This window comes from Chrysemys picta, chromosome 5, assembly GCF_011386835.1.
Source record: "Chrysemys picta bellii isolate R12L10 chromosome 5, ASM1138683v2, whole genome shotgun sequence".
In the NCBI taxonomy this organism is placed as follows: domain Eukaryota; kingdom Metazoa; phylum Chordata; order Testudines; family Emydidae; genus Chrysemys; species Chrysemys picta.
In genome coordinates, this window is record NC_088795.1 from 26,942,491 (window position 1) to 26,966,548 (window position 24,058).

General features: G+C 39.4%; 1 protein-coding gene across 6 annotated transcripts in view; it reads left to right on the forward strand.

Moving 5' to 3' along the window:
- WDFY3 (WD repeat and FYVE domain containing 3) overlaps window positions 1-24,058 on the forward strand; it is a 289,358-nt gene that overhangs the window by 70,109 nt on the left and 195,191 nt on the right. For 5 of the 6 annotated variants that reach the window (XM_005292053.5, XM_005292052.5, XM_042856446.2 and 2 more), the window contains exon 3: window positions 16,295-16,505. In XM_005292053.5, the coding sequence (XP_005292110.1) occupies window positions 16,326-16,505 (180 nt within the window). In that variant the 5' untranslated portion in view covers window positions 16,295-16,325. Of the gene's footprint in view, window positions 1-13,332; window positions 13,366-16,294; window positions 16,506-24,058 lie in introns of those variants that run through there. The other variant, XM_065597593.1, reaches the window with a different exon arrangement.

The window sequence follows — 24,058 nt, forward strand, 5'->3', positions numbered from 1 at the left end:
TCCAACCCCCTGCTCAAAGCAGGACCAATCCCCAGACAGAATTTTTTACCCCAGTTCCTTAAATGGCCCCCTCAAGGATTGAACTCACAACCCTGGGTTTAGCAGGCCAATGCTCAAACCACTGAGCTATCCCTCCCCCTTATGGGTTGTGAGGGATTAATAGAGCTAAACAGAGCACGGAGGTGAGGAAATAAGAATTTTATGCTAAAAATAAGAATCATCATCACTCCCATAACTGCATTGGTTGTTGGGGCACAACCATTGATGAGCAATCAACCCATTGTCTCCACCCCTGATGATTGTGTATCAGTGCTTGAGTCTCCACAAAGTCCATTCCTGTCCAGTCTTTTATGTTGTCAATTCATCTCTTCTTCTGTCTACCTTTTCTTCTCTTCCCCTGTACTGTCCCTTGGAGGATGATCTTGGATAGGTCAGATGATCTTGTTACATAGCCATACCACTTCAGCTTTGTTACATTGGTATCACAGGATATGGTAAACAAAAGTCTCTGGACCTTCCTTCCCATAGTTTCTCTAGCTTAGGATAGTTATGTCATGTAGGAAGCACCTACAAATCACACACAGCTTTTTGGAAAGAAAACCGCAGAAGGGAGTGTAGAGAGATGGGATTAAGAATAATCTTGTCTCAAACTTGGTTGCTGCATTAACGCCACTCTAGAATCCTAGTGAGGGACATTTAAAGGTTTTATCATTCATTCATGTTCAGATTTCACTGTTCTGGTCTAGCAACTTTTTTTTAACTTGCTCATTTGTTTTATCACACGTACAATATTTTAATGAGCAAAGGTTAAATGATAAATAATAAAACTGCTTTTTCAAAAGTGCATTCTCACAAGAATGCTTAATTGCAAAACCTGAGGGGAACATAAAATAAGACACAAGAATAAAACCAAGTAATTAAACAGCTAATCAAGTATTTTCATACTCCTGAGGAATCCATTTCCTCAGGTGCTGTCCTGAGGACTTTTCAATCCAAACGTGGCTGGATTCCCTGTTGGACATTTTTTTTAAAACATTCTAAAATAATTTTTCAAGCATTAGTGCAGTAACAAGCTCCATAAGGTAGTCATTCCAGGATGCAGTTCTACATTAGCACTGTAATTAACATATTTGATGTACCATTATTTTTAAAATGTTGTACACTGTTGTACAAGAGAGAAGGTGAATAGTGTAGGGTTGTATTTTCAGGAAAAGGCTTTGCTAACGTAGAAATTCATAATAGCAAATCTTTTTTCTAGCAAAATCCTGTGGAGTGCTGCGTGTGTGTGTGTGTGTGTGTGTGTGTGAATTTCTTCTGCAGATCTTCACTTTGGGTATGAATGTGCCCATAAGTTGGATTCAACCCTGCCATTGACTTCGGTAGAGCCAGGATTTCAGTGGCCATTGGGGTACTTTGGACACCTTTTCCTGGAATGGAAAGTTTGTGTCCAAGTTTATAAAGGCAATCTCAGCCCCAAGTCCTCCTAATTTCTTTTCTCTCCCTTGAACAAATACTAACAAGAGAAATAGGATAGGAGAAATTGGCATTGTGGAGGCAATATATTTCAGTAAATATGATTATTGAGAAGTAACCTTTTGGGGAAATCTAAACACTTAAGTTCTCTTGCAGTGTGTACATAAGTTGACCTTAGCCAGCTATCTTGTCCATTAAATTGATATTGCAAATTTAGGATGAATAAACCCTTTCCTTGGCTACATCAAAAACTCACAAATCGAATTGGAACACCTACATGCATTGGTTGCTTTTTGTGTACTTTTCAGAGTAATTTGCTTTAAAAAAAATCCTTAACTTCTCCTCAGAAAGGATTTCTGGTTTTTAGGGGGTGGGGGAAGGTCTTAAACTTTATTTGTAAGCCATACCCTTGTAAAACTCAACTGCAGTTAATAGTTGTAATGGCTTTTAATACTATTATAGTTTCTTAATTTTTCTGTCTTCCTACTCCTGCTTTGATTTTTTTAACAAACCACTACGTTAATCAGTATGGCTTGGATGTTATGAAAGCAGAAAAAGGAACCCCTTGCCTGTAGCACAGATGGTTCCTCCTCCTTTCTTGTCATGTGGCTAACGAATCCTGCGCTAGTGATGGATAGATCTACTGTGCCTCTCTAATCAAACCAGCCTGTGCGCTGGTACAGCAGGCTCCTGGGGATCACAGTGCAAAGCTCTGAATTCGCCTGACTTGCCAGAAGGATGTTTACTTAATGATGGGCTGGCAGTGGCTTGTAGGCATAGAAGATCTATGTAATGCTTTTGCAGAGGAAATAGTCTACTGTTATTAATGTCTTATAAAGAGAGGATTTGAAATGTAAGATGCTTGCAGAGAATTTGAAAAATACTAGGTAGGATAAGACATAAATAAATACAATCATTCTGGTTTTCTTTGCATGATATTTTTCTGGAACTTGACATTTAATATTTAGTACATGAATCGCTTTCATAAACGTATATTATTTTCTGGTCGTTAGGTACATCTTTTGGAGCAGTCTCGGCTATTATGCAGAACAACATTTTGAGATGAACTATATTACCACTTACCTTTTTATGCATGTTTGTAGAAACATGGAGGAAGTTTATAAGTAAACTAGATTTTTGCACTGATGCTCACAATCCAAGGGAATTTATAACTTTAGTTTTTCACATGGATTAGCTCTAAACTACAGCAAGAACAATTCAGTTTCCTAAGTACTGTAACTCTGGAACTAAAATGTGCCTCAATGCCTAATATTAAGACATTATTCCTTAAAGAGAAGCACAGCTGAAAAGTGAACATTTATGTACAGATACATATTTTTCAATAGTCCTTTCCTGTGCCTGCTTCTTGATGCTACAGACTTCGGTTTTCTTCTTCAAAATTGGTTTGATCGTGCAGCGAGCACCATAAACTTTTGTTTGATATCACAATCCTTTGCTATGGAACATAATTTCCATTTTGACTTTGCTTCATTATTAAGCAGGAGAAGAAAATGAGCAATTAGACAACTAACCCAGTTGTAAAAATTGGTAGCTGTGGTAAATAGCTGATGTAGCAAACAAAATTATTAAAAATAAAAAATGAGTTAAATGGTTTTCTGATTAGCCATACAATGTTTGGGGGAAGGCAATGCCATTTTCAGTATGAAAATCTTCAGTTTTAATGTGTTTTGAATATTTTGCATTCAGAAGGAATCAATGATTAAGGGATGGAGTGTCAAGTTGCTCTCACTGGCCATTGTACTCTGCATTAAGGAATACTTTTCTATAGGAAATCAATATAAATATAAAAGCTGTACATCTACTTTTTAGACTTTATAAAAAAATGTTACCATTTGTCTCTGAAACTGCCAGTCTTAGACTGAAATCTTGTGGTTAAGGTTCAGAACTCTGAATCAGAAGACCTGTGGTCTAGTTTCAGTTTTGGCCCAAACATTCTGTCTGACATACAAAAAACATAATCTCGGTGTGGTAGTTCATCCACTTGGTATTGGAGATCATAGCACCTACCTCACAGAAGTATGTCTAGGCTAAAATTAATTATCTGTAAAACACTTGAAAACTGCAAAAAGCTAAGTGGTACAAATTATTATGTTTTCCTTAGAACGTCAGGTTAGTTGCATTAATACAAGATTTCCAGCAGCGGTGTGTGAATATGTTCTTTAAGCCTAATCTAGGTGGGGCATGGAGATACAGACCTGTTCAGTTCTTGGTGTCTCTGAGATTGCCAATAAGAATACCAATTAATGGTTTTAGTAGTGGTAATTTTTCTGATGTGGATCCTGCCTGTTATGAACAGGACTGAAACCACCAGTTCATTTCACTAGGCCAATCTCTCATGCTGTTTAAGTGTCGACACCTGTCTCCAGTTGGCCAATGATGCTAGCTTCCCTTACCCACTTGTTAAACAAGTCCCTTTGTGCTTTCTTCCATGCTGCCTCTCAGTAAACTACCTCGTTGCGCTCCTTCAATGGCTCCTTAGAACTCACCTTTTCTGTGATGCCTGCATAAAAACTTTTTGGGCAGCTGGTCTTCCAACACTCTTGCTTCCAGCACTGACCAATATTGTCTCCCTGTGTCTTGTGCATCCCCATCTGTTTGTATCCACCTGTTGTCTCTCGACTTTTATCCTTTGATTGTACGCTGCTTGGAGCAGGGACTTTTTACTCTGTACAGTGACTAGCACAATGTGATCCTGTACTGTGCCTGTCCTCCTCGACACTACAGTAATACAAAAAAGTAGGCCACCAGACAGCTGTCAGATAGCGACAACTTCTGGCCACTAGTAACTCTGGGCTGGATTTGTAGTAATCCTTCAGCTCTGTAGAGGGAAAAGGTTCTTGTTGCATTGCTCAACACGCATCACTTTTTTCCTCTTTCCTAAGGCTGTTAAGAAGTGGGTTGATTATATGCTGGTAGGCTGTTCTACCAGCCCAGGTAGGGACACCCAAGTCCTTTAAAGGCCCTTGCCTCAGAGCACGATTTATTATTTGAAAGCAAAGGACATAAAAACACAATATAAAACTCAGCCCAGGAATGCTGGCTACAGACCCCAAAGGCTTCTCCTGCTCCTTTTGCTTCCACCAGCCAGGGTGGTGAAGAGGAAATTCCCTTCCCCTCTGCACCTAGCTTCCTTTTCATTATATAATTTGCCTGGCCACATGATAGGCAGGGACCCCTTAAACTTTTCCAGGCTGCTGCTGCTGCTTGTCACGTTGGGTTTGAGCTAGATACATTTAAATCTTTGGGCAATCCTCTATTGTGTGATTTTTAATTTACAGGAAGGGTACCCATTTGTAGATTGTGCCAAGCCAATGCAACTGAGCCAAGATGGTGAACCTTGGTGGCTTGCAATAGTTGTATTTTAGAAATTTGAAGCAAGAAGGAATAAATCCCATGAGCAATTTATTCATTCCCTAGAAGTTTAATGGGCTGTAGATTATTGTAAACATTCTGGGCTCCAGCCTGTCTATAAAGATGTTTAAAGACACACTATAAATACCATGGCATATGTTGATAAGGTTCTTAAAGCTACTTAGAGATGCCTCAAAATGCTATGGGGCCTCTGAGGTGTGATGATATTGCATTTTTTTCTTTTTGTTGTATACATGCATTGGAATTTTGGCATAACTAAACAAGCTGATGACTGAAAACTATTGGTATTTTATAATGTTAGTTCAGCTACTTTTCCACGTTTAAATTGCTCTGCATTATCATCTTTCACTAAATTTAGGGGGAATCTGAATTTGCAACATCTTAAAAGCTTAGCCTCTGAGCCAGCCACCATGGTTCACCGTTTTGGCTCAGTTGTCTGGTTGGGGCTTGGCACTATCTTAAAAATTCCTTTATGATGAGGGATTTAATTTCATCTTTATCTTGGATTTTCCATCCCCTAGTGCTCTTTCTGATAGAAAAAGCTACAGAATTGTAGTAGCGAGTGGAAATTTATTACTTTGGCAAGACATGGCAGTAGAATTTTTATCTTTTGTTCTTTTCAGTGCAGGTAGTATGACTTTTTTTCCTCTGGTGTTACTACATATATTTTGACCAGTGGCAGACATGATTTGAAACTGAGGAGGAGTGTGCACTTGTTTTGGTCATGGGAGGGGGGATTTAAATTGCTGTTGCTATTCTAGGAAAAGCTCAGAAGTATAATAATATAATATATGGAGATATACCTATCTCCTAGAACTGGAAGGGACCCTGAAAGGTCATCGAGTCCAGCCCCCTGCCTTCACTAGCAGGACCAAGTACTGATTTTGCCCCAGATCCCTAAGTGGCCCCCCTCAAGGATTGAACTCACCACACTGGGTTTAGCAGGCCAATGCTCAAACCACTGAGCTATCCCTCCCCCAATAGGAGTAAATGGTTTTGAAGAAAAGTGTTTGTGTGTTGGAGAAATGGAGGGACATTGAGTTCTGTAATCCTGTGCTCAGTTTAAAGAACTGCTTGCCTTTTTAGCAGACATACTGCAAATAACTGAAAAGAAAATATATTTTGGATATTGTACGTACAGTTTGACGCAAACCACAGTTAACATAACTCTTCACCAGTATTGAGATAAAATTATCTAATCTTCAGAGTTCACACATTTTTCCTCTGATTGCTTACTTTTGTAGACCCCAGCATAAATTCCAGTCTTTAGTAAAAGTCTTATTTTTCTGCTAGCAGAATAATTTCTGGCTAAGTCCTGTTATTTCTGTTTACTGCTGATGTAAGAACCCCCTGTGAAAGCTTTATTTTCTGCTGCTTTATCATTATTGGTATTCTAACCAAACACACATTTATTCCTTTTGGTCCCAGTGAGTTTTCCTATCCTGCTTTGATTTTTCTAACCAAAAATGTCTTCCAAGAATTGTTAGCAGCTCTTCCTGTATTGAGTACCAATGATTTAGAGTCAGTGCAATACTGTTCGGGTTGGCAAAGTAAACTGTAATCTAAGATGGCCTTCTGTTTGTCCTGTTTAGTACAAATTGGCTGATTCAAACTTGCTTTCTATGAATGGGAAAACAAATGCCCAATTTTTACTAAGTTAGACGGAAATATTTCTATCCTACTTTTGTAGTTGTGAAGGCTTCCACTGATAGTGTAAGAAATGTTTTGAGGTCATAGTAACCTGAATACTTATTGAGATCCAAAAGAACCATTCAGTATTGTGTCTTGTGACCTGTTCACTTCCATAAATGAACAAAAATGAGTCAGTATGTCCTTTTCATAAATAATTTGGATTTCTTTGTAATGAAAACAATAACTGGAATAAATTGTTAATTTAACAGGTTAAATTTTTGTTTTCACATGCTTTTTAAAGCAAAACATTCACTTCAGTATATTAGTGTACTGTGTAAGCAATAATGACATCCGTTTAGTCTTCTATTTAAAGAGACTTTGCTCAGGTGCAAATGCATTATGTTCTTAATAAGGCCTTTGAGCATATATTTAAAACCAGACATTCTTCAGTCCCTATGCTTTGCTATAACGTGTGTCTGAATGATGGATTTTAATACTCTTCTGGTAATTTGGAGTTGTTGTACAGTATCTTACCCCCTGATTCTTGTGAATGCTGACCATTAATCCCCATAGTAGTCGGTGAATGGATGTTGCAGACTAATACTAATTTGGTAAACTTACTTTAACAGATGTAACATGGTTTGACATTGTGCTAAATTATAGTTCTAAACTGGGTGAACTGGAAATCAAATATTTTGCTCTTGAAATCAACACTTCGGGTTTTTTCAATTGTTTTATAATGAAAGAAAAGATGATTCCAAGAAAAACTTTCAGAGCAAAAACTGTGTCTCTTTTTATCTTGATTATTTGTCTCTCTGGGCCTCTTGTCTGTGGAGGAGTGTCCCTCCCTGTATGATGAACTCCATTCAGTAACTCTTAAGTTCCTGTTTTTAAATAAAAGCCTCTCTTCCCAGGGTTGGGGTAAAATGTGAGCTTCATTGAAGTCAAGGTTAAGATTTCACTCCAGGGCTGTATCTTAAAATATTAAAGAGAAAAGCTGCATATTGGTATGATTACATCAGCCTTGACAATTCACCACATAGTGATTAATATTTCCATTAATCTGAATGAAGATGTTGAATGACACACTTTTTTGGGTCATTTTACAGGGAGCCCACACTTTGAATGCAATATGGGCAGTACAAATATTGCATACAGTGTTCCAAAATGAGTAACAGTTCACCTCTATACTACTTGAACGGTGTATGGTGTTTACTCAATCATTAAAATGTAAAATTTAAAATTAAATTTGTTATCAAGCTACAGATAAAATGCAAAATTCTATTTTCCTCCATCTCTGAGAATTCAGTGTTCTTGTACCTTTCCCAGAATTAGTTGTTTTGCTAATTGGCAGACTCACTAGAGAGAACAGCTTGAGTCATAGAGTCTGAAGTATCCCAGCCAAGCATCGGGGTGAGGTACATTGGCATGACATTGTGTTTTTGGGAATCTTGACCTGGCTCAGCCCTGTAGATGAACAGAGGACTATATTTACCAGTGCTGTGAAGCTGATGCCTTTCACTACTGCTAAATCCACACTCAAGTTTTTGTAGGTTAATTTTATGATGTGTAAATTAGATCATTAAATAATTTGCATGAAATGTCACACATGGAGCTGTCTAAAACTTGCCAGCTATGCAGATTTGAGGTAGGTTTATTGTTGGACCATGTTACTTTCCTTGAACCATGTGTAGATGGTCAGTATATATGGCCTAACTTAGGAGTCATAAATGAAGCTTTCCACATCTTTTTCACTCTTTCTGTCATAATTTGATATGATTCTTTTCTGGACCTGATTTATTACAAAAGTTGTTTGGCCTCAATAGTGAGGAAACAGTTTATGAAGCTTTCTTGGGTAATAGCCATTTTTAAATGAATGACTAATCCAGTGGTTCTCAACCTATTTACCATTGTGGGCTGCATATGGAGTGTTCTGTGGGCTGCATCCACACAATATATATACTACCTTTATGGCCCTGAGGATGTGACATGGAGCAGCTGTGTGCTGATTGGGCCATGGGTTGAGAACCACTGGGCTAAGATGTCTCGTCAAGTGTTTACAAACATAAAATAATCTTGTGTTGGAAAGGGGTTCAGTGGTAGGAGAGGAATGGCGAGTACATAATTTCAGTGTAAGTAGATAAGGAAGAAATGTGGAAAACAAAATGAATGCATGTAGTCATAAGAACATAAGAATGGCAATACTGGGTCGAATTAGTGGTCCATCTAGCTAAGTATCCAGTCTTCTGACAGTGGAGGGTGCCAGATGTTTCAGAGGACATGAACAGAACAGGGCAATTATTAAGTGGTCCATCCCAGGTCATCTAGTCCCAGTTTCTGGCAGTCTGAGGTTTAGGGGCACCCAGAACATGGAGTTGCATCCCTGACCATCTTTATTAATAGCCATTGATGGACCTATCCTCCAGGAACTTGTCTAGTTCTTTTTTGAACCCTGTTATAGTTTTGGCCTTCACAATATTTCCTGGCCATGAGTTCCACGGATTGACTGTGCGTTGTATGAAAAAGTACTTGTGTTTGTTTTAAACCTCCAGCCTATTAATTTCCCTGAGTGATCCTTAGTTCTTTTGTTATGTGAAGGGATAAATAACACTTGCTTTCTCCACACCAGTCATAATTGTATAGACTTCTATTGTATCACCACTTAGTTGTCTCTTTTCCAGCAGAACAGTTCCAGTCTTTTTAGGCTCTCATATAGAAGCTGTTCCATACCCCTAATCATTTCTGTTGCCCTTCTTTGTACTTTTTCCAGTTCTAATATATCTTTTTTGAGATGGGGTGACCAGAACTGCATGAGGTATTCAAAGTGTGGGTGTACCATAGATTTATATAGTGACATATTTTCTGCCTTATTATCTATCCCTTTCCTAATGTTTCCTAGCTTTTTGTTAGCTTTGTTGACTGCCACTGGATGTTTTCAGGGAACTCTATCCACAGTGATTCCAAGATCTCTTAAGTGGTAAAAGCTAATTTAGACTGCACTTTTTTATATTTATAGTTGGGATTATGTTTTCCAGTGTGCATTTCTTTGCATTTACCAGAATTGAATTTCATCTGCCATTTTGTTGTCTAGTCACTCAGTTTAATGAGATCCTTTTATAACTCTTCAGTCAGATTTAACTATCTTGAGTGATTTTTTTTTTTCTTCTTTTTTTTAAATTGTCTGCCAGGGTGGATTTGATTTAAGGAAGATGCGATTTTAATCATGGATTTCTACATAAAAGTGCATTCTTGTTGGTTGTTATAACCTTAATACTTATTCTTCACAACTCAGAGATAGATGTAGGTTTCATTTTTAAAAGGTGTACACTATACATTTTTAAGTGATTTATTTTGAAAAGTTTTCAGATTAGTTTTACAGCTATATCAGAAAATGAATGATTGTTTGGTTATTTAATTTACCAAAGGTAATTGAAGCAGATATTTCACCTCCCAATAACTTCATAAATATCTCCAATTCAACAGGTTAATCATTAATATTTGGAGGATTTTCTTACCATGCTGTATTAGGAGGAGAACATTACTAGGCAGACATTTAAATTGTAACTAAAACAACAGCGTTATGTATTCCGGATTTTTTTTCTTCAACAGTAAACATATATAATATTTTAACAAAACAAGCATATGAATTTTTGAATGTAATTAAACATTCACATTTTTTAAAATCAGGTTTGTTTTGTTAAAATTGCTTTTAACTAAAAGAGCTAAATGAAATTTTTTTTTTAAAGAAACAAAAATTAAATCGACTACGTCAGCCAGGCCAACATTAAAATATTGGCTTCTGCAGCTAACTCAGTCATCTTCACCTTCATTTTCCTGTTTGTTCATAACCTGGAAAAGAAAAACAAGCTTTCCTCCTTTTCAGGTCCCAAACGATTTCTCAGTTTGGAATGAATTAGTCCAAAGGAAGAAAATATTCTTTCTACAACGACAGAAGAAGCCACTGCTGTTAAAAGTGACATTATCACTTCAACAGTCTCTGAATCCAAGTGCTTAAGTGACTTCTACCAGTTCACTGGTGTGACTTTCTTTAAAACGTCATCAGCAAACATATATTTCTTGTATGGTTCACCCTTAGTTCTGAAGTTTATTATAGTTGGCATTATGGATGGATGATTGCTGGATGTCCATGTCATAGCCAATTACTCTTCTTCAGCAGTTAAGGTTTGACCCTGGTACCTAGTATTGAGAATATTTGCAAGAAAATGAGCTGGCGATAGTGTTTGTCCCATTTGTTTTTTTAATGCTTGTAATTTAACTCTGTCATTGAATATATCTCTTTTTAAGATCTTATTCAGTTCCTTCCAAATGTCAACAGCGTCAGCAATAAAACAGCTATTTTCCTGCATTTTGTTCAAGGCTACAGAAATAGGCTTCAGGGTACTTGGCTTGTGTTCAACGTTTTTCTTAAGCCCCATGTTGTGAACTTTGGCAGTGACAGTGCCATCTATTTTTTCACAATTTTGTTCACAAACTGTCATCAGATTAGGCCAGTTCTTGATATAGTGCTCAAAACAGTCCACTGGTGAGTTCCATCCCACGTCTTGTGGGAGAGTTAGCTTGGTTCCTCCCACTTTTTTCAGAGCAGCTGCTGCAAAGTGGTTGTTACGGAAGTATTTTGCAATTTCAACAACATTAGCCTTTATTTCTGGAACACTGAAGTCTTTGGATAGGAAGTGCATCAAATAAGCACTGTGACCATATGTTGTTAGGTTGAGACTCTCTTCTAAATAATTTCTTCTCATCTTGGATACATTTGCAGCATTGTCTGTGACCAAGCTGCGTACTAGACATTTGCATTTTTTTTCACAGTTTGTTATAGCTTTTACTGCTACTTCTTGTAAGTATTCTGCTGTGTGTGCATTTCCTGATTTATCAATTGTTTCTGTGAGGAAGACATTCCCTTCTTCTGTTTCACACAAGCACATATAACAGGATCATTGTGGACATAACCTGAGTCTTGATGGATGGAGTTAACAATTTTACCCTCTAGACCTTTTGCACACTGCTCAATTTCTCTTTCGTACACTTTATCCAGCAATTTGCCTGCGACAGCTGCTCTTTTGGGTGGACTGTATCCTGGTCTTAATGACTGAACCGTGTTAATGAAGTGTGGGTTCTCAATCATACGGAAAGGAGAGTTTGATGCATAAATAAACTGGGCAATTTTTTCATCAATTACCTCTTTTTGTAATCTGCTGGTACTTATCACAAACTTAACTGTGTTTGTTTCTGGATGATGGAGATTTTTTTTTTCTTTTTGCTACAGGTGATATACTGTGGCTATGTGACATATATGATATGACATTGGCAGATAACTCTGAAACTATAGAAAATGATGGTGACCTTGAAGGTGGATAGTCTTCAGAATCCTGTATGTTGAGGATGGATTCTCCTAAATAAAATGTCAATGCAGTTATTTAATTATTACCATACTGCTCATTTAGTATTACTCATTGCATTCACTGACACTCAGTACTACTTTAAAGGTGAAATTGTAAAAGGAAGATCTGCTTATTTCAACTATTTATTTTTTATCACAACTGCATCTAAAATGAAAGTACCATAGAGTAACAAATATATTTTTTGCTCAAACATGAGAATTCAGTAATAGTCCAGAAGGAAGACAGGCAGTCATTAAGAAAAGTATGAAATAAAAAAGTTTGCCAACCTGAAGATCCTGCATGTTCAGACATGTTCCTTTCATCATCTTCAACACAGCTTCCTCCTGAGAAGGAACACTTCTCATGATGTTGTTTCATTCGGGCAACCAGGCCTTGTATTTCACTGTTTGCATTAGTATGGGTTGATGTATTTTATAATTTGTTTGTCAAGATATGAGGATATTGAGGTCCGATTAAAATTTAAAAATAGCATTGCTAATATTGCCAGCAATAAAGGCAGTTGTCCCTTTTTAAAATATTTTAGCTTTTAGGATTGAGGGGGGGGGAAGGTTTTCTGAATTAGTTTAGCAAACAGTATCTCTGATTTTTGTAAAGTTTATTTTTTTTTAACTGAATTATTAGATTGAGATATAGGCCATTGTAAAAAGGAAAATTAAAAAAAAACTTTCTAAATGTCTTTTCCTACTTTTTCTGACACATTCTAGGAAGAAGAGTGACTTAGAGTGAATACAGTATAGAATAATATGATTATTTTATCAGCAAAGCTAAACTTTGAACATCGCCTTCCTTGTACTGATAAGATAAAAGCTTTTATTTGAAAACATTTGAGGCATGTTGTTAAATATTTTTCAAAGTACCACATGAAGATAAAAACACATTGAAACAATAGCCAAACTTCATAGGTCCTTCTTTGAACACTTTCCAGTTTACAACTACTTTACAAGACAAAGAGGGAAAACAATAAAACAACTTTTCCTTCAGAGTCTTATTAAAATGTTTTCCATTTTAACCAAACCTCTGAATGCTCATCAACAGGAGGAAGACACAGTACAGAGAATAAAATTTTTTGGCTTTGTACTACTGAAACAACACATTTCTTCTCCTTGCAGGTTTGCTCCAGCTGCCTTCCATTAAGGGCAGGCCCCTAAGTGAAGCCATGCTGGTGGAGCATGCAAAGGAGAACTGAACAGTTATTTCCTTCTCAAGTCTACCTAACATTAATGTCCTTTCTTTTGCAAAACTCTGCTAGCTAAATATATCTGCTGTGGACACTGTCTAGATAGGGTTGCCAACTTTCTAATCGCACAAAACCAAACACCTGTGACCCACGTCTTCCTCGAGGCCCCGCCCCTGCCCCACCCCTTCTCCGAGGTGCCACCTCCACTCATATCATTCCCCCCCCATTGCTCACTCTCCCCACCCTGACTCACTTTCACCGGTTTGGGTAAGGGTTGGGGTGCAGGAGGGGTTGCGGGCTCCAGCTGGGGGTGTGGGCTCTGGGGTGGAGCCAGAATTGAGGGGTTTGGGGTGTAGGAGGGGGCTCCGGGCAGGGGGTTGGGGTGTGGGAGGGGATGGGGACTCCGGCTGGGGATGTGGGCTCTGGGATGCGGGGCTTGGGGTGCAGGAGGGGGCTCTGGACTGGAGCTGAGGGGTTTGGCGTGTGGGAGCCGGCTCGGCTCTGGCTGGGGGTGCGGGCTCTGTGGTGGGGCACGGGATGAGGGGTTTGGGGTGGGGTAGGGTAGGGGGCTTAGGGCTGGGGCAGGGTTTTGGGGTGCAGCAGGGGTGTGGTCTCCAGGAGGGAGTTTGGGTGCAGGTGGGGGCTCAGAATGGGGCGGGGTGTTGGGATGTGGGTTGTGGGAGGGAGTTAGGGTGTGGGATGGGGTTCAGGGTATGGCCTCCACCGGGGCAGCGCTTACCTCAGGCGGCTCCCGGTAGGCAGCACAGCGGGCTCCCTACCTGCCCTGGCTCTGCGTGGCTCTTGGAAGTGTCCAGCATCTCCAGTTTCTAGATGCTATAGAGCATCTTATAGATCTTAATCAATAGGGTGACCAAAAACCCTATCTCCAGTATGTTTTGCATTTAATTTTTAGCTTTGAGGCTTTGTTTTCCATATTGTTAGCAGAAGCTGATGTTGCCACTGATTTAGAACCTATTGCCTTCTTCTGCAGCATGGGGCACGGGTCACTTGCTGGAGGGTTCTCTGCACCTTGAAGTCTTTAAACCCGGATTTGAGGACTTCACTAGCTCAGACGTAGGTTAGGGGTTTATTACAGGAGTGGGTGGGTGAGATTCTGTGGCCTGCGTTGTGCAGGAGGTCAGATTAGAGGATCATAATGGTCCCTTTTGACCTTATAGTCTATGAACTCCATTGCTCTTGCGTCATATCTCTGACTCTCAAGGGAAGCATATGTGATGAAAGCTGCCCTGATATTGCTGCCCAACATTGCTCCTAGAACAAAAAAATGTTCTAACTGTGAAGTGGAAGCATCTGAAAGGAAGCCCGTGCAGGCAAGAATGGCCCTAGTCAAAGAAATGGAGATAGCAAAAGCATGCAAGGGCAACTGAAGTGGCTTCAAAAATTTTCTTCTCAAATAGGACTTTGTTTTCCTGTCAGCCACATCCTTTTGGTGGAAGTTAGTGATATCAAGAGATGTTATGTCTTTAACCATGGATGAGAGAGCTGTCTCTACTTTCAGAAGTAGATGTGTATATTAGTGCTTTTTTGTTAAGCTTTCCAAATAGTGGGTCTGGTGGATTTTCCCACTCAGTTCTTATCAGGTCAAGAAGTATTATAAAGGGGGATATATGGTTCTTATTTAGATTCTGAGAGCTATGTTAGCAAGTGATCTCATGGCATTTCCTCCAAAGCAGCTTCCTTGAGGGAAATTATCTCGGGGACTATCTAATTTTTATACTACTCTTTCAGGAACAGTTTCAAAAATGCCCCTCAAAAACTTATTCTGGGGACTGACTTCCTATTGCTCCGTTTGAGACTCTCTAATAGCAGCCCTTCCTCCCAGGAAGAGTCTTCTAAGAACACCAGACACTTTAGTGGGTTTTAAAAATTCCATTCAAATGGAGTATGAATCATGGTGTTAGAGATCAGAAATACCTATTGTCATGTAATGCATTCTCTTACTAGTGTAGTTTTGTTCCGTAGAGTTAATGGTTCTCATTCTGCAGTTCACAGAGCTATTTCTTATTGTCTATGGATTCTTTCTGGTGATCCACAAATAAAAACATTGGAGAATATGCTATAAAATATGTTTTTTTAGTGCCGTCTCCATTCTAGTCTCAATTTAAATGTCTTAAATGAAGGAGTTCCTTGACTTTTGCAGTTTTGTAGTCTAGTAGTGGATGGATGGATGGATGGATGGATATATATTTTCTCCATGTCCACTGAATTATTTCATATAGTTCTCCATATCCACTGAAGGAAAGAAAAGAAGTAATTGGCTTAATCAAGGGAGAGTTAGGTTAGATATTGGGGAAAACATTCTAATTATAAGGATAATTAAGCACTGGAATAGGCTTCCATGAGAGGTTATGAAATCCCTATCACTGGAGATTTTTACAAACAGGTTAGATAAACTACTGTCAGGGATGGTCTGGGTATGCTTGGCCTCAGTGCAGGGGGTTGGACTAGATGACCTCTCCAGGTTCCTTCTAGCCCTACGTTTTTAAAATTCTGTAATTGTACAAAATTATTTGCTAGCATCAGTCCATGCCTGATTTTTGGTCTCTTGCAGCTTGGCAGGATGTTGTGTAGGCCTGGCTTGACATGTAATAGAACTGTACCATTTTTCCAAGTGTCTGACTAGACTGTAGATTAAGTATGTAAAAAATATTAAGGTCCAGTTTATGAGAAGAATATATCAGCTTTTTCTTTTTCTGGACTCTGAAATCTTTTATCATTATCTTTTAAGAAGTTAAATAGTAATAATACATTCCATTAGAATTATTTTCATATAGTAATGAATGAATTCACATTAGTAATGTGGTGTGGACATTTATTTTCTAGAATAAAATCTCAAATTAAAATGGACACTTGGCATACGGTATACTTGTAGGAGTAAAGGATTGGACTGTTCAGTAGCATTTTAAAGTTGTAAACATCTTCATTCCAAAAGAGCTCATATTTTACAAACAGCAATACTGCTAAGATTCAGTTTTCCCCATCTTGGAACACATCATACCAATTGTTATAGTACATGAAATTATATAGGCCTTTTAAAAAAAATCTAGCTACAGTATTTATGATTAAGTTGGGAGGGTGCATTTTTGAACTTACTTTTCACATTAAAAAAATAAAGCATTTGTATGTCATTATTGTATGAGTTTTACTCAAGTAGTTCATTTTCCTTTCTAAACAGGATAGAAAGAGATTTCCAGAATTCAGCAAAGATGAATATGGTCAAGAGAATCATGGGCCGGCCACGGCAGGAGGAGTGTAGCCCTCAGGATAATGCTCTAGGGTTGATGCACCTGCGACGACTCTTCACAGAACTTTGTCATCCTCCTCGGCACATGACCCAGAAAGAACAGGAAGAAAAACTTTACATGATGCTGCCAGTGTTTAACAGGGTAAGCCAGGTGATCTGATGAGAGACTTTTCTGGTACCTTCTGGCTGAGGTCTTGTCTACAGGGGGAGAAAACCTGGAGTAGCTAATGTGTACTAGCTACTCTGCACTAACTCGCTGCATAGACACATTCACACCCTATCTCACTCCATACTAATTTCCTTGTGCAGATAAGTCCTAAGAGTATTTATAATCTAAATTTGGTGGAGATTGTTTTCCTTTAGAATTGAAGGGATTGGGAATATTCAGTGGAAACACAACAGAAATGATAAATTTTTTAGTTGCCAACATTTTCCTTTTTTGATGTTAAAAGTAATGTTATGTTAGGAAATCTCTAAGGATACATAGCAGCCTGAGGTTTTGTTCCCTTTTATTAACTCTTCATTCTAAAGTAGGGATCTAAACTAGCTTCTAGATTGTCCCAGAACTATTTTGAAAATCTTGCTTTCACATGAGAGTTTGTCTGCATGTTCAAAAGCCCCGGTTATATTCAGACTCGGAAATGATTCACTTGATGCTGACACTTCTTTCAGTTCCCAGTGCCAGTTGTGATGCTACATTGCACTGGAAAAACCCAGGGCCCCTGCCCCGAGAGATTTTCTTTATAACACTGGGAAGTCTTTTGTCACTCAGTTATTGTGCTACTTTAATATGAGTAGTTCTTTTGAGGACTGTTTCAGGTACTTTGGAAGGCACCATGTATTTCTGAAGTATAGTATTATGTATCTACTAGAGAGAGATCTAGGAATGCAATTGTTTGGGTTTTTTGCAGGTATGTGCTTGTATATACTATTAGGGAGGATTGGAAGCATCAATAAATTGAAGATCAAACATTTCAATAAGCAAACCCAAAAAGAAAAGTTATTTATCAAACTCAAAAAGATAATCTAAAATTTGCTTGTTAAAGGTTATTTTTTCATTTTTACAGTGCGATATATTAAACTAGTTACATGCTGTTTAGAATGACCAACCAATGCCAAAATACATTGTTAATGTAGTTTTCTAGGTAGTTCACACATTTGCACCACAGTTTGCCACCATACAACACACTCTTCTTTCAGGAACAAAGAATTTGTAATATTGAATTAACCTATTAAATAGCATGATCAAGTAGATAAGTCTCCTGAGTCCCAGTCTAGTTCCCTGGGTTCTATTCCTAGCTCTGCCACTGAACGTGCTGCATGACCTTGGCTGAGTTCTCTCTGTGCCTCCATTTCCCAGCCCACCTTTTATCTTGTTTATTTAGGTTATAAGCCCTTTTGGGGCATGGACTATGTGTGTAGAATGCTCAACATAATGGAGCTTTGATCTTGGTTGGAGTTTGTAGGTGCTACTGTAATACTAACAAATCTGTGATCCATCGGTAGTTGATATTTTAAAAAGTAAATAATATCTTATGCACCTGATGAATCACTTAATTGTAAACATATGGGGAAGAAAGGTCCTTTCTGATCCCTATAATAACTAGATTTGATTACTGTGATTGTAATTGTACCCTGTTTTATCTAGAAATTCTATTGCTGATTAAATTAACTGTTAGTTTTTTTAAAACCAACTGCAATAATTGTGTGTAGACACAGACAGCAAGCTGTCTTCAGTGTCTCTGCCCAGGACCTTGCAGACTTGAAGGAGAAAATTAACAAGATCCATCATTAGCTTCTTCTGCTTCTTGTCTCTGTTTCCTCATCTCTCCCTGTAATCATGTCTCCTTTACACTAGTCACTGACTCCAATCTCTTTGAAAGGAACGTGCTCTTAAAATCCATTTCAGTTTGGTTGCTGCCCTCTCCTGTCCCTAGAACCTCTCTCACTAATATCTCAGATGCAGGGCCGGCTCCAGGCACCAGCTGAGCAAGCTGGTGCTTGGGGTGGCAGATTGTTCAAGGTGGCATTCTGCCCAATCCTAGGGCGGCACGGACGCTTTTTTGTTGTTGTTGTTCCGCTCCGGCCACCCTGTAGGGGGCGGCGGCGCGGAGAACCAGAGCGCTCTGCAGGGCAGTCCTCTTCCTTCCCTCCCCGCTAACCGGAGCGGAGCCCTCGCGGTAGGTGGCAGGAGGCGGCGCAGCGGGAGGGGCCGCGTGGCAGCACCCCTGCTGTAGCCCTGGCCCCACCCCCTTCTCTCTCTCCCGCCCGCTCCCTCCTCCTCCCCTGCCGCTCCCTCCCCCTCCCCGTGCTTCGGCCGCGCTGCAGGTTTTTTTTTTTTTTTTGCTTTGCCATTCTGGCCGCCCCGTTTTTTTTTTTTTTTTGCTTGTGGCGGCCAAAAAGCCAGAGCCAGCCCTGCTCAAATGGTTCTCCCTGGCTAACTGTCTGGTTTTTTACTCCACCCTCATCCTCCATGGCCTTTCTTAGATAATGTTGATCACTTCCTTCTCCTGGATGTCTTTTCCTTTGTTTTCATGGGCCTCTCCTCTCATGGTTCTCCATTAATTGTTCTTACTGCTCTTTCAGCCTCATCTTTGATAATGCTTCTCTACTTTCTTTTCTGTATAAGTCTCAGAGTTCTGTCTGTGTTCCCCTCTCTCTTTTTCCTTTGATGACCTCATCTGCAGCCACGTTTTGTTCTGTTTCTGTGCTGAAGACTCATTCATTTTCTTTGTCTCATAAACTTATTGGTCTCATGTATCCGAGTTTTCAGCTTGTCATATTGTAGGGTGTACTGCTGTGTAAATTCAATCCAGCCATAACTGATCTCTAGAGCCCTGCAAATCCACAGATATCCATGGATCATTTTTGCGGATCGTGAATTGGATGCAGATACAAATTTAGTATCTGCGCAGGACTATACTGAGCTCCCTATTTTTTTCTTAAGCCTCTCTTTTTTTTCTTATTTCACCATTTTCTTTTGACCTCATCATCCATTCTTTCTCTCAGATATTTTTAATCTGTCCTCTTTGGAATCCTCTCTTCCAGTAGAAATCCAGGCTATTGCCAGATGTTGTCACCTTTTGTTTACAACCTCTCTAAAATCTGAATCTTCTCAGTCTTTTAATGTTTGATCTCAATTATTATTTTCTGTTTTTAATTTCATATTTCCACACACCATTCTTAATGGTGCAGAAGCATGATGCTCATGTTTTGATTTCTAGCTGCATGTTCTGTGGAAACTTTTTTTTTCTCTTCACCCCAAACTCTTTAAACAGTTAAAAATAGAACTTTCTGATAATGAGATGGAAGTTGGGGGTGTGCACATTGTGCTAATGAGGTCAAGAATACTGGTTTAGAGAGAGGCCAGCAGCTGTGCCTGAAGTGGAGAGGGTTCTGAGACTTCCACCAGGATGTTGAAGCTGGAGCCAATTTTGGGGGCTCCATATTTGTGTCCATGTGACCAGAATTTAATACTGCACTTCAGTTGCTGGAAAGGAGGAGTTTGGCCATTTAAAAAAAAATTTGGGTAACTGAATATTCTCACTCTTGGGATATACGCTGACCAGTGCAGCAAAATGGTAGAACCTTCTGTAAGCAGTGCCTGATAGAGTGCTTGCTTCACCCTTCCAAACCTCCTCTCACCATTCAAGCACGCTCTGATGGCTGGGCCATAAAAGGAGGCACAGCAGAGGTTGCTGCCTCAGTTCCTTCCAAATGCCGACGGACGTGAACCTTCTTCAGATTGTGTGTATCGTAGCAGTTCTTGATAAGTGCCTTTTTCTTGTAGCTAGGTAGTCTTTAGTAGTTAGTATTACAGTTAAGTTTTAGTTCAGTATCCGCTCCGCATCAGTGGCTGATTCAAAGATCAAGAAACACAGATTCAAGATATGTTCATCAGGCCCCCATGGTCTTTTTTTATCAGGTGTTCACGCTTGATGTTCAAAATGTTTAGGAGAGGGCCCTTGTCATGAACAGGGGGAAGGGTAGTAACCTTTATGGATGCAGTAGCATCAGGTCCCTTCTTGACAGCTGTACTGGATTGCCTTATCTGTAAGGGGTTAAGCAGTTCAGATAACCTAGTTGGCACCTGACCAGAAGGACCAATGAGGGAAGAAGATGCTTTCAAACTGGGGGGGAAGGATTTGTTTTTTTGTTCTCTGTGTTATTCCCTCTCCGGACGGAGGGAGAAGCCAAACAGGTACAACATCTCCTGAAAATATACCTGGAATAGTCCATCTAAAACCACAGAAACTGTGAGTAGGGGAAGGAAATGAGTTAGGTTATCTTTTGTTCGGCTTGTGAATTTTCCTATGCTATAGAGGTAGTTTCATTCCTGTTTTTGTAACTGTGAAGCTGAGCCCAGAGGGGAATCCTCTGTGTTTTAAATCTTTTTATTACCCTGTAAAGTTACCTTCCATCCTGATTTTGCAGGTGTGATTCTTTTACTTTTTTCTTTTAAATAAAGTTCTTCATTTAAGAACCTGATTGATTTCAGTGTTATGAAGACAAAGGGTCTGGTCTCTGCTCACATTGCTAAGGCAACTGGTTGGTATATTATTCTCAAGTCTCCCCAAGAAAGGGGATGAAGGAGCTTGGGGGGTATATTTTGTGGGGAATAGGGATTCCAAGTGACCTATCCCTGAATGTTTGTGTAAATCACTTGGTGGTGGCAGCAATACCGTCCAAGGACAAGGAAAGGAATTTGTGCTTTAGGGAAGTTTTAACCTAAGCTGGTAGAATATAAGCTTAGGGGTCTTTCATATGGGTCCCCACATCTGTACGCTAAAGTTCAGAGTTGGGGGGACCCCTGACAGCCTCCTTCATATTGTACCATCTGCGGCACCTTTTGCCCCACTTTCCAGAAGAAAGAGGCAGAATGGACTCGAAGCCCTCTTACTTCAGGAATCTTTAATTGCAAAATCTTTTGAATTGGAGCTTTTGAAAGTTTCTGAGAAGAAAAATCAGAGGTCCAAATCAGCATCGGGCACTGCCAGATCTAGGAAACCAAGTGTGTTGAAAACATTAGCCTCTGCACTGTGCTCCATTTCCAAAATGACCAAGCATACAGTAGCTCAACCTTTGGACTTAGCTACAAGAAAGGTACAGCCCTTGACTGATGCAGTTATGGGGAAAGGGCAAAATGTGACGGATGTTTCTTCAGATCTGGGACTCTCAGTTCCGAGGAAAAAAAAGGCTACTTATTGGTGCCAGGAAGATTGCCTGTTCAGGGGATTCGTTGGATCCTTTGGATCAAGAATTCAGTACAGATCTGAAGTCTTCTTAGACTTCAAGGTAACGTGTTATTAGAATGTTCCCATGCAGTGGTTCCAAGGAAGCTGTCAGAACACAATATCTCATTGTTCCTAGTTCTTTTTATTATTGTTAGAGCACAAGTACACTTGGATCCGCATCAATCCTCAGATCCTTTCAGTTCCTCATCGAAATGGGGGAAATGATATTTGGACATAAAAATCTTTTCAGTTTTCCCCCCCAGACAAGAGACAGAAGGGGCACTTCAGCACATGGATCTACAGATAATTTATACCCACTGTGTAAAACTCCTACTGGGTTGCTGAGGAAGACAGTATCTCCTTTGTCTCTGCTGCACATTGCTACTTCAGTTGTTTCTGAAATAATCCCTTTGTCAGATCTGGGATCAGATCTGTATTCTGAAGGAAGAGCCAGATTAGATAACATATCCTGAACCACAAGCTTTATCTGTACCTTCTGAGAAACACTTTTCACATATGGCCTTCCCAAAATTTCCTACTCATCATGACTATGATACAGTGCTGGACTGGGGTGATTGGCAGATGCCACACTGGGTGCCGTGCCGTGTTGGCCAACTCTGAGGTTTCACTACCAGCCCCCATTAAAATCTACACCTTCAGTTCTGTATCAAGGCAGAAGCACATCTGAGATGCTCGGATCCTAAACCTTTGTATCCGACAGCAAGGGATTGGTCACCTATCATTGTCCACGATATACTCTATGAAGAGGAAAAGGGAAGAGATTTACCATTAGCAGCATGAACAGGAATTAGACGGTGACTCCCCTACAGAGGAAAATGTGGGCATCTGTTTTAGAAGACACTATTCAATTTCATGAGCTTGTCAGCAGAATGGTAACAAAATTAAATCTACCATCTGTAGCATTAGAAGAAGCACCTCATCTAGTCTTTTGATACTCTTGGTACTGTTTCTACCAACAAAGTATCCTTACCAATGTTGGAAGGCCTGTGGCAGCCAGTGAAATGAGTATGCAATAACCCATCATTTCAAAAAAAGCAGACAAATTATATCAATTCCTTATAAGGGTTTTCCTGTGTTTTCATGTGTATCCCACCTCCTAATTTCTTCGTTGTTTGTACTGCGGATGCCTCTGCAAGATCTGGGTATTTACACTCCACTCCTAATGAGAGAGAAGGGGAAAAAATTGATTCCTTGAAGGAAGCTGGGATTTTGTTTTGTTTTTACTTCCTTGAGTATCAGGATTGCTAACTGTCAAGTGGTCATGGCTAGGTACCAATTTCATCTTGGGGATAAAATTTCACTTTTTATAAAGAATTTTCCTGAAGAGCATTGGACGTTAGCTAATGTCCTTATTAAAGAGGGACAAAATGGGGTTAAACATGCTCTTAGACAAGCATCCTTCGATGTCTCGGATGCTGCTTTAAGATTAGTAGTCTCTTCTATAACTCCTTGAAGATGCATATGGTTACATTCTTTTTCTCTTCCCTTTGAAGTGAAATCAGAAACTGATTTGAGACTGATTTCATTTGAGAGAGAGATTCAGAATTTTCCATTCTGAAACGAAGTTTTAGAGAAAATGAAAGATGAGATCAACAGCAAGTTCTTTGGGACTTTGACAGCTTTATAGAAGGAAAACTCCTTCTTCTTTTAGGTACCAAAGCCATACTATCTGCCATTTTCATCATTATCTTACTACACTCAAAGAAGATATCACTATCAATAACAGTGATCGCAGCAGCATCCTTCACAGCAACCTCAATATAGAAAACAATCAGCCAAATCTAAAATGAGACCCAAGAACAATTCTGCCACTTGTTCCTTACTTACTGTTAGACCTCTTGTTTGACATCGAGAATGAGAGCCGCAAACTAACACAGGACGTTTCTCTACCCTTTGGAAGCAGTCTGTCCACTGTCACAGCAAATGGCAGAAGATATTTATGGACAGATGGGTGGTGGATATAATAAAAGAGGGTTACACCATCCAGTTTCAGACCCTTCTTCCATAACAATCCTGTTCTCTTCCCTTTTCAGAGAGTCTTCTCATGAGAGGGTTTTAAGAGCAGACGTTCATTCATTCATTCATTATTTTACAGAGCAATAGAGGAAGTTCTAGAAAGTCTTAGTAATCACGTCTTCTATTACCATTATTTCCTTGTTACAAAGAAGAATGGAGGTTTCTGACAAATCCTTGATCTGTGAAAATTAAACAAGTACATTTGAAAGTTCCAGTTCAGGATGTTGACCCTTGTGATGATTATCGCCTATCTAGACCCTCACTCACCTATCTAGATTCATTGGCCAACCTCGATCTCCAGGATGCTTATTTGTATACAACCTAACTCACAGAAAATACTTTTAGATTTTCCTTGGGTCAAGAACATTTCCAGTACAGACCCCTGCTCTTTGGTCTTTCTACTGCACTCAGAGTTTTTACAAAA